We start from the raw sequence: 12,110 nt of genomic DNA, 5'->3' as shown, positions 1-12,110 counted from the left end.
CCTCCCCCCTTTGTCACCAGTTATCCTTTTTTCCTATACCCTTTAAAAATGATAGTTGTTTGACAACTGAAACAAACGTGGAAATATCCAAAAAGCAACTGAATTTCTGACAATGCACTCATCATAGCTATCGATGATGAGTGCATTGTCAGATCGAACAGCAATATAAGTGGGACCGAAGTAGGAAACTGCGTCAGATTTTCCGAATCCATATGGTTTGATTTCAATGCTTGCGTAGAGAGAGATGATGAGCTTGTGCTTTGCGGTGATGACCCAATCATGATCAGGAAAAAAAACTTGATATTCCAAATGCATTTATATAGAAGCTTGTTTGTTAGCAGCGGTGATTTTATTTGGGCCATTTTGTGAGTTGATCCGATCTTTATTGTCTTGAATTATAAAGCACACATTCTTGGGGCCTAAACAAGAGCAAATTTATTCCACATTCTTTATAGTTACTGTACAAAAAGGATCATCCACGTGACATGAATAAAAATTGTTTTGGGCTTGCATTAACTTGATTGAAACCATGCAGACGTATCTCTTTCCTTCAAACAAGTTGCTCCGTTTTGACATCAACCGAGTATATAAAGCACTTCTGCTAAAACGGTAGCCTCTCTTCTCGAGCTCAGCACCAAGCTCATCCAATGATTTAAGGTTCTTTAAAAATAATTAAAAAATTATAAATGAATAAATTTAGAGGCTAAAAAGTTTTATTTAGACCAAGATGGTCTAATAAAATTTTTTATTAGCTGAAATTGTAATATATTCAATATATATATATATATATATATATATATATATATATATATATATATATATATATATATATATATATATATATATATATATATATATATTATATATATATATATATATATATATATATATATATATTTATATATGTAAACAAAAAAATATACAGCCAAAAAAAACCCGTTTAAAAATATGAAGAAAAAAGCTAAAAAAAATTTAGTTCTTAAATTTATTACAAAGCAAAATATCGGAAATAATAGAAACACTTATGATATTATTGAATACCCCTTACTTATTATTTAATCTTTCATTTAAAAAAGGAGTTTTTCTGACCTTTTATAACTAGCAAGAGTGATTTAAATGTTAAAAAATGGTGATATTTCAACATTGAAAATAATATGTATGTAAGGCATTACATCCAACATTGAAAAGTGCATATAAGGCATTACAAATCACAAAGTTCTTAACAATAGTCAGTAAGGATTTATAAAACTCGGCAGAACATGCAGTAGGTAAACTAGTTAAAGAAATTTTAAATGGACTTGAATACAACCAATATACTCTTGGGGTTTTTATGGATTTCTCAAAATGCTTTTACACTGTAGGCCATTCTATGTGGACCATTCACTGTGGGCCATAATATTCTTTTTTACAAACTTAATAGTTCTGAAGTCAAAAGTAATAACTTTAAACGGTTTTATTCCAATCTTAAAAATCGTAAACAATGTGTATCTTATGACAATACCTGCACTAAATTAAAAAACATTACCTGTGGGTAAAATTTTTTAATTTTGTTCCACAAAGATCTATTCTAGAGCCTTTATTGTTTATTATTTACATAAATGGTATTTACTTTTCATCTAGTATACTAAACTTTTTCATTTTGCAGACGACACTCAAGTTTTCTTAACCAATCTAACATTAAGACAATCTTTGTTACAGTGAATAGTGAACTCGATAACCTCAATGACTTTCTTAAAGCCAACAAATTCTCTCTGAACACAACTAAAATTAAATATACTCACTTTTCTAAATCTGATATCATGCCCTTAAAAGTTCTGGACGTTTTAATAGAAAAAAAGTTCAATAGAAAATCGTGTATTCTGTATTAAACTTTTAGGCGTTTTACTCAATGAGCAACTAAGTTGGAAAGAGCATATTTATCTAATCGAAATAAAATTTGAAAAGTATTGGAATTATGTTTAAAACTTGATATATGTTGAATAAAAAGTTTAAAATCTATCCATTTTTCGTATATCCATAGCTATATTAGTTTTTGTAACATTGCCTGGACAAGCACTTAGCCGTTAAAACAAAGGTGTATCTTAAAAAACAAAAACTAGAAAACTGTCTCTATATTTAATGCGAATAAGTACATCAGCGCTAATCCACTGCTTAGAAAGCTTCGAGTGCTAATGTTTATCAATTAAATATTTATATTACCTTTTTATCCATTTTCAGACTAAATATTATATGCTGCCAAATATTTTTGAAGACCTTTTTTTTTTTTAATATAGCTCATAAATATCAAAGAAAATATTCATTGCATAGCTACCAGATATCAAAACTTTGTTAAAACAATCTAAATTATCAACAACATACCAAGAGTCACACCTGTGTAACTAATTTCTTCCAAATTATATTAAAACTACAATTTCAATTCAAATATTAAAAACAAAACAGTTAGGGGAGACTTTAGACTAATTGAGCTTATTTAATAAGGTTTGCATTTTTTTTTTTGTCAAACTGCAATATTTAAGGTATATTTAAACATTTTAACTTTCTTTATATTTCTTAATTTTTAATGCTTAAAAACTTTTTTTTTAAATGCTAGTCAAGTGTCCGAAGCCGCGCATGCTGGTTGATTTCGGACATGTATAGAGGAGATTATGGGCATGTAAATGGACATCGACAAATAAATAAATACGTGATTTCAGCAATGAAATTTTATTTTTCATTTATATATTATTGCAATTAGTATTTATCCAAATTGCACTTAAAAAATATCATATCCTATAAAAACGAGACATTATGTCACGGTATCAAAATTATCAAAGCTGTCATCAAAGTTACACGAACAAGGTTTTATGTATTATCGTTAAAACTTGTAGGTCTATTGATTCATCTGACGGTGATTTTTAAAGGATTGCATTTTATGAGGTTTTTCCCTGTAGAATCTTGATTGTATTTTTGATTGTCTTTTTTGCAAGCTTTATGGCATTCTTTTTTTTTTTTGCAGCTGCAAGTGCCTCTTTTTCCGGGGTATCTTTGGCTATCATAGATCTACCTTCACGTTGTTCTCAATTATTAGTGTTTGATTTCCGTGGAACAGTTTTAGGATACGGATGAATTTGTTGTGGGGTAACTTGCGAATCAATAAAGTTGTGGCTTTTTTACACATTTACTCGAGAGTTTCTTTGTGCCATATTAATCTACAAGGTAATCATAGTGTTGCATTCGTTAATGATTGTGCAAGTATGAATTTACAAACTTTAATAACTGTCCGTACAGAATTGTTATTTAGCAATCATGAGAAAAGCATTGAAAGATTTGACTTTGGACAATATCCAAATTCCCCAAAGTGCATAAGGGACGTTTTGAAAAATCAAGGCAGTTATTACAAACTCATTATAGGTCACTAATACCTACATTCCCAAAAATTTCACCAACTCAGACAGAGTTCTTAACTAAAATCTAAATGATTCACTTGGAATTGAAAAACCAATAAAACCAAAAAATCGTTTTTTCACTCTAAAATCTGTTTTTTAGCGGGAAACTTTTTCCAAGCTAAAAGCGTATGTCTACCAACATATCAACCATGAAACCATTGTACTAATGTTAACAAGGTAGGAGATTTCTATGTGTTCAATCTCTCCCCGAAGTCTCTTGGTCAATTATTCTTTTTTGTTTTTTTAACTCTTCCTTCGTTTCTTAAAAAGCGTTTTTTTTTTGTTTTTTTTTTTAATATATCATTACTTACCTTTAAATTTCATTTTCATTTTAGGTAGTATTGTATTCAGAAAATAAATAAAAAAGTAAACTTTTAAAAGTATTTAATATTATTTTAAACTTTTAAAAGTATTTAAGAGTATTTAATATTATTTTACTGAAGTTGTAACTTTTTATTTAAATGATAGATCCTAATTTGTTTATTATGTAAATGGTACAACGGGACTAATGATGACATTTGTCTTGCCTGTTATGGAAAAATATCTTCTATTTTATTATTATAAGGATGACAAATATATTTAAAACAAAAGATTTGAGAAGCGACCGAGTGAATACGTTTTATGGTTTTAATTTTGATAAAATATGGTATGGTTTTAATTTTGATAAAAAGAGCAACCTTACGGTTGCGGTGTGGTTTGAACCTGACAACAGAAAGAACACAAACAAACGATGATATTGTAGATTCAGAAACAGAAGAGCGGCAACAACATAGACGTGCTATAACCCTAACTAATGACATAAAAATGGTCCTAAGAAATATTCCTGGAGTTATGCGTGTTCCATTCTTCACTATCTATAAAGAAACTGAATACATTTTTTATGTCATCTTTTTTAATACGTTTCAATACGTAGGAAGAGTGAACTACTGGATGGATTCAACAGCGAAGAACAAGAATGCTATCTAAGTAATGGAAAAAAATGCGCCATTACCAACGAAAAGAGCATCAACAGTAATTGTAATCTATCTATTCATTTAACTCTCTTTTTTTTTATTTCAGCTTTGTTAGTACCAGTGGAATAGCCTGATGAATATATATAAAAAAAACTTTTTAAAAACAAGCTTTTTTTGAGATCCAAGGATTTTTTGTGCGTACACAACCATACTGTTTATCTCAATCAAAAATTGTGAACGTATAAATTCTTTATTATACCTATGGACTTGTGTACATGATAGCATGATCTTATGAACCTAATGTAAAGTAGAACCTGATCCGATGGCTGCTATTTTTTTCTTACTTAACTGTAACGTGGATACAACTCATTTTATTTAAAAACTGCCCCTATGCGATTTTTTTGGTAATCAGCTTTACTAAGCCTGCAGTCAATAATCAAAGCTGATTCAGCTCTTCAGGATACATAATTGTTGAACTTTCTATTTTCTGTACTATCTTTCTCTGATTGGGACAATCAATAAAGGAAATCATGCAAAAGAGGGGGAAGGGTCAATATAAAAAAGACAAAAAAGGACAAAGGCGGGAGAGTAATCAGAAAAGAACCTCACTTTTTATATTTTTTTATTTTAATTTTAATATCATAAAAAGCTGTGAAAACATGTGTTCTTAAGAAGTTAACGTGAGAGAATGTAATGTTTTTGTTTTTTTAAAGGAAAGAAACTCATGTCGATATTTGTCTAACTGTTTGAAGTTTCTCGTATTTCAATATGTTGAGTATAAGTTAAGAGCTAAGGCTTTTAATTCAATTTATATGCAAAATCTTTGTGCGAATTCGTCACCAAGGAAATAGTTTTGCTATCATTAATGATTGTCTAAAGTGAGTATAAAAATATCTGCCCAAAGGAAATCGGTTGAGTTGCAATCAATACAGAAAATGTTTTTTGTTTTACTTTTTAAAAGTGTGGCAACAATGCCAAACACCATTGTTGTCTGCTGGAACTTTCATTTGCACGTCATACGTTTAATGTTCATTTCAAAAGATATGTAAGAATAGTCTATAAATTTCGCTTATAAAATATTATAACAATGCTTATCTGACTAAAAAAGAAGTCGATTGTCAAAAAGAAGTTCATAAAATATGGATTGATATCAAGAAAAGCAAAATATTGAGGCTGGGTTGATTCTGCCTCAGGATTATTATAAAAATTATCTAAACTCTTAAGGTATTGAAGGTCTTTTAAGGTTGGATAATTGATCAGTTCCTAACGGAAGCCGAGTATATCGATCAAGATGACAAAACCTAGCTTGATTTTCAATATCTTTTATTAAAGAATCAGGACTGGTTCGCCTCTCATATTCGTACCAGTCAATATTTCATGTAAATTGTAAGATGTGATGTTACTCTTTAACAAGGAGCTCTTATTTCCATGTTATTCCTAGTCGAGTGTTTTTTCTGCCTCCACCCAATCCAACCTACCGGTCAGATAACGATTTGGAAGCTTTAACTGTTTTAGACGTTGTCAATAAGAATAGTTTTCACTCTATTTTTTTCCTTATTGCCTTCAATATTTAGAACATTATTCCTAAATCATTAAAGTTATTCAAATATCTTTTCATCTTTTATTTATTTTGTCGTTCTGTGCAATTGATTTTGTCACAGAAAACCTCTAAGCGTTGTAACTTGCCTCTCAAGCCAAGCTCAAAAAGCATGTTAGGTCTACTCATTTTAATGTTATAAATCAAATAGCTTTTATACCCTAGCAAGTCTCTTTGCATCGTCGTATTTGTGGGGGAAGAGAATGCGACTGATACTGAATGGCTTGATGAGGACGAAGTCGAAATGGAGGGCCGAAATTTTCCAAATTATGCAACCATTTTAGACAATTTAGACTGCCCAATTCTAATTATATCAATTGAAAATTGTTTAAAAACCCTTAGATACACCCTTTGACGGACCCATTTCACTATTTGGTTCACATCTTTAAGTGTAAAAATGAAAGAGTGAGATGAATACAAGCAACTATAAAAATTTCATTACCTGGAGTATTTTGAAGAATTTTTTATAGATATATATATTTATAATGAATTTAAAATGTCTTAAGTGTATATATTAACGTACCTTAGCATCGCTTAACCTGTTTTTCTCTTTTAGTTTCAAAATAATTGAGTAAAACATCTCTTTTTTGACAGCAATGGTTGTCTGCTTTACTCAAAAATTCTCATCTTTTATTCTACCTTGTCTTATATAAAGCACCTGAGAGTATTAAAACTATAAAATTTTAAATAAAACTGCAATTACCAGATGAAATTCAATTTTATGAGTATTCCCCAGGACTCCTTAAACAGAATCAAAAATTTATTTAAAAAACCGACATTTTTTATTGCAGGTATGCAAATACTATAAAAATACTCTTTAAAATTTTGCACAAAAAAAAAAAGTTTACACAAATACTGATTGTTGGCATTAACGCCGATAACTTTTTTAATAAATAAATACAAATAAAATACACCTCGTGGATGAATAAAAAAAAAAAATAGTTTAAAAGTTTTTCAAGTCAAGAGTTAAAATTACATTTTAGACTGTAAAGAATTTATAAATATAAATTTTTAAAGTAGATTAAAAAATCCTAGAAATATCTACAATTAATCAAAAATGGTGCATTAACTTGACATTTATAACAATATTCTATTATTCTTTAACTTTGTATAATAATTCTTGTTGAATAGCAGAGACTTTTAAAGTAGCACATTATTTTATGTAAAATTGTTTTAAATTCAATAATTTTAAAAACAATCAATAAAATTGTTCATATGCCTCATTGTATAGTTTATAATAAATATCTCGCTCACCGTCAGACATTTTAGAAATAATATCATCATTAACTTCAGAAAGTGGAATTTTTAGCTCTCCAACTCGAACAGTAACCTCGCCATCTTCCTCCTCACTTTTTTTAACATCTTTTGTTAAGACATCACTAAAAATATCTGAATCAGGCTCACTATCTGAACTTTCATGTGCTGCAACCTCAGCAGGGCTTTCTAACCTTGGTTTTTTACTAGAAGATTCATAAACAAGTAAATCTGACATTATTTCATGATCTTCTGTTACTCCATTACTTTTATCGATATTGGCTTTGATATCAGAAGTGTTGGTAAAAAAATTCTCGTTTGATTTTTCTTCGAAAACAGTGCTTTGTGATAGCCATACAGGAAGTTCTTTTATGACTTTTGCTTCAGCTTGCTCAACTTCCGCACCAACATTTATCTGTATTTTTTGATTGTATATATCAATTGATTTACGATCATTAGACCAACCAGATTTTGAATGTGAATGTGACTTTGCTGACGATGACATCTTTAATGCAGCAGTTGAAGGAGTAGGCTCCAATACTTCAGGTGCAAGGTTTATATTTTCACATTGTCGAAGTAACTTAAAAATAGTTTCTAGTTGTTCATTAAATTTTGCTAAAGATGAACTGCTACTATAATTTTTTATATAACTAACATCCTCTTCAACAAGACCATTACAAAAAGTGCACTTAAACAAGCCAGTGGAAAAATCAAGCAAACGATCAACCTCTAAATCACTAAATGTTTTACTGCACTGCTCGCACTGGAATGATGGGCGATTCTTTGCTTGTTGTTCTTCATTTTCTAGTTTTTTTCGCATGTGATCTAATCTATATTTTACTACGTTAACAAACAAATTGTAATTAATAAAATAGAAATTATACACATTTAAAACACCAGTGTCTTGCTGTTTTTCTTTAACAACTCTTTGCTTTACTAATTTATCGTTTTTTAGTCGTCCGAGAACTTGTCTTAATTGCCTTTTATCAAATTGAAGTTTTTCCATAAGTGTGTCTTCATCAATACACGGATATTTTGTTAATATGTTTATAGTAACTATTTGTTCAGGCTCGTAAAGAGCATATGCAACTGTTTTAGCTAATCTCTTTAGGATAGGTGGTACTTCTGTCAGTAAATCTGGCTCTTCAATTTTCATTTGCTCGTTATTCATTTTTTCTACTTATGTTCAAATTAAAAAAATTCATTAAAATTATTTTATATTTTGCGATATAATTAGGAAATTGCCACTGGTTATGTTGCTTCGTAAGGTCCGTTGTATTAGTTTAAAAGTAGTCGGTTGTCGGTAAAATACGAACTGCATACCGGTAGCTTTCATTTGGGAATGGGGTCGTCCATTAATTACGTCACGCTTAAAGGAAAGGGGGGAGATAGAGGGGTTAGTGGGTTTGTGACGACTCATACAGAACTTTTTACTATATAGTAACAAAGCTAAGACGAGGGGGAGGAGGAAGGAGGGGGGGGGGGACGTCTAAAACTGTCATAAATTTTGTGACGTAATTTGTGGACGACCCCAATGCAAACTTTTTTGCTAATACGTTTTTTAAGGACCACATAAAAGTTTTTTTTATTTGAGTATAAATAAATTTATATGTGATTGTTATAAATACTATTAAGCTGAAATATATCGAACGGCTATAGAAACAGAAAGATTTAAATGCACATAATTTAAATATGGGTTTTTAGTCTAAAAAGTCATTTATACTTTTTATTTATTTATTTTTATTTAAAAGTTTGTTTATTTGTTTTTATTTAAAAGAACAATTATTGTGGAAAAGCAATAATTTTGAATTTTTATTTTACTTCTTAAACCACACCTGTGATTTTCCATGTAAAATACATTAATCGGAAGAATATTAAGCAGGCTTTTAGAGTTTAATGTAAAATATTTTATAAAATTACATTTCATGCCGTAAAAATGCAGAGAAAGATAACTTTTTAGAGTAGGAAATAATAGCATACTTGAATGTGACTTTTATTAAATTGTATGTTTCTGAAAAAATCTGAATACGTATGGATAAACTTCGACCTTACTTCTTTTAATCCAATATAGGTTTTGATGCCGCCGGACCCGCCCAAGAAAAACTATTTTCAATTTTAAAATGTTTTTACTTAAATTCCTTTGTTTTGTTTTTTTACAGAAAACATGACAGTCATTTTCAACAAATTGCATAATATTGTCATAAAAATATGTATTTGTGGTAACTTTAAGACCTACTATTAATATAAAGTCGAAATACTTCCTTTAAATTAATATAAACACAAAATCTTCTGCAAGTTAAAAGAATTTACAAAAAATCTTTTTGTTGATTTAAAATTATGTAAATAAATAATAGAGTACAAATTGTCTTAAATGAAGTTAAAGGATAAAGATTTTGTTTCTTTTGTGACTGGTGATGTTATTAAAATGTCGGAATGTTTAAAATTTTTGGAGAAGAAGAATGTTATAAAAATTGAAGGTGCTCAAGAAAAAAGAATTAGAAAAAAAATTATTAACATTACAAACCACGTATAAACAAAAAATAAAGGATGTTCGATACTCAGAATATAAATTTCATAGAAAGTCAATTTCCTGCTTAGTACATGTTAGTAATTTTGAATTTAAAGAATTTATCTGGAAACTCTCAAACGTAGTAGAAACGCCAGAGTTAAAGAAAGGGGGCAGAAATTGACTTTTAAAGACAAAAGAAAGCAAGCTAAAAGAAGAGCAATTTCTAATCTGTCTTAAAAAGTTGAATATGATACAAAGTATATTCTAGAAACAACAAGATACACACTCGAACAAATAACGGGTGATGCGGAAGTTATCGGACAAAATAAAAACGTCAATAACTTATTTATAAATAAAAAAATAAACTACTATTATATTTTTTTTAAATAAAGCCTTTATCTTTTAATAAAAATATATTATTTTTTATATGAAAAAACACCACCATCTGCAATTGATCTCAATTTTGCTCTGACGCCATTCATATGTGACTGTAAAAAGTTTAAATCAATTTCTCGTAGTTTTAGTTTAATGCGATCAATCAAAACTTGCTCTGTTGAAATTTGCCAATCTCCCTTGTAAACCTTCTGTGCCAAATGTCCCCAAAAATTTTCAATTGGTCGTGCTTGAGGCACATTTGGGGGATTGGATTCTTTATCAACGTAATAGACATATTGGTCCATCCAATTTAGAGAATCTTTAGAATAATGAGAACTTGCTAAATCTGGCCAAAATAAATAGTTAAAGTCTCCATGATACTTGTGAATAAATGGAAGAAGTCGTTTTTCTAAACATTCATTAATATAGATTGATGAATTGGTCGCTACAGCCTTGGAAGTGCGAAACAATGGCTCGGACATACCACGGTCAGATATGGCTATCCACATTAATAATTGTTTTGGAAATTTCTCTTTTCCTATAATACGAACACTTTCTGGGCATGTCTTTTTGTTGTTTGTGTAGCATCCAGAATTTACAGCCATGTTGTCCCCTGCAAAACAAAAGTATTTTTCGTCATCGATGACTAGAAGCGATTTTGTGTTATAGAGTTGGTTAACTAGTTTCCTGCTTCTTTTCTTTGCCTTTATTTGTTGTTCTATAGTGTATTTTGAAGTCTTTTCACGTTTTCTATATTTAATATTCATTTTTTTTAACTGACGACCAATTGTTGATTGATTTACACCGAATTTTAATACCTATTTTTCTCTGACTGACCCCTTTTCGATTGTTGACAAGTCTTGCTAATTCGGCTTTCTTTTCTCTAGTCCAGGATGTCAGACGACCAGGGTACTTTCTATCAGAAAACGATGGAACAGTTTCAAGTCTTTTTAGGTTATCATATATTGTACTTCAAGCAAATCCTTCCTTTTCAAAATGATTTATGATTTTATTTTTTTTTATATTAGGTTTATTTACCAAAAACATTTTTAGTCGCTTTCGAAAAGATTTTCGTTCTGCTGCATTTAACCTCATTTTAAATAATTGTGTTTCAAATAATAAAGTTTATATTTTATAGAACGTTTATGCCTACGCATAAAACCACAAAAACTAATTATTATGCTCAAATAATGAAATTAGGATTTGTCCGATAACTTCCGCATCACCCGTTAGGTAATTAGAACTTAGAAAAAGTTTCATGTGCATTCTGCAAGATCAACAACTGGCATTTAATATCAATAAAAACATTGACAAAGAAATGAAAAAAAAAATTTACAGAAGAGGACCTTGCTTTTCTATTAAATTATGATTTTACTAAATCTAAGTACATGGCAATAAGATAGGAAAGTAAAGGAGAGGCGCAGATATTTATCCACTTTACAGCGATTTTCTGGAATCTAAAAAAAAGTGTAGACTAAATATTGACATCTCTGATAAGGAGGCAATTGTGCCATTACAAAACCTTCTAATACATACTGTTCAAAGAATAATAGAATGATAATAGAATAATAGAACGAGAAGCGCAAATTATATCTAAAATTACTAATAAAAAAAAGAACTCAATTGAGTTGATTTTTGTTGTAAATTGGGGATTTAATGGAGCCAGTAATTTTTCCCAATTCAATCAAAAGTTCAATAATTAATTTGAAAGTTCATCAGACAATTCGCTTTTTTCTGTTACAATTGTACCCTTTAGACTTCAAGCATATGACGAGGATGTGTTTTGGGCAAACCCAACTCCTAATTCTGTTAAATTTTGCAGACCAATGATCTAAAAGTATGCAAAAACATTTTACTTACTTACAAAGTAAAATATAAAATTGAAATTTTATACTTTATTTTGTAAGTAAGTAAAATGTAAGTTATATTATTTACTGTCTCAAAAAACAGTCATTTCATGTTGATTTAACATAAATTTTGAGATAGGTAGCGTATTC

The 12,110-nt window shown here is 29.4% G+C and overlaps 2 protein-coding genes across 2 annotated transcripts; both read right to left on the bottom strand.

The window, feature by feature from the left end:
* Positions 1 to 6,914: 6,914 nt before the first annotated feature.
* LOC100214687 (general transcription factor IIE subunit 1) lies at positions 6,915 to 8,498 on the bottom strand. The gene has a single exon (XM_065793149.1). The coding sequence runs from the start codon at positions 8,398 to 8,400 to the stop codon at positions 7,174 to 7,176; it is 1,227 nt and encodes a 408-aa protein (XP_065649221.1). The 5' UTR covers positions 8,401 to 8,498; the 3' UTR covers positions 6,915 to 7,173.
* Positions 8,499 to 10,154: 1,656 nt separating this feature from the next.
* On the bottom strand, positions 10,155 to 10,880 carry LOC136078666 (uncharacterized). Its single transcript, XM_065794450.1, has one exon. It carries the CDS (start codon positions 10,878 to 10,880, stop codon positions 10,155 to 10,157), a length of 726 nt encoding a protein of 241 aa, XP_065650522.1.
* Positions 10,881 to 12,110: the final 1,230 nt, after the last annotated feature.

The sequence above is a fragment of the Hydra vulgaris genome, chromosome 03, assembly GCF_038396675.1.
Source record: "Hydra vulgaris chromosome 03, alternate assembly HydraT2T_AEP".
Classification (NCBI taxonomy): domain Eukaryota; kingdom Metazoa; phylum Cnidaria; class Hydrozoa; order Anthoathecata; family Hydridae; genus Hydra; species Hydra vulgaris.
The sequence above is the reverse complement of the archived record's forward strand: the minus strand, read 5'-3'. Positions and strand labels throughout refer to the sequence as shown.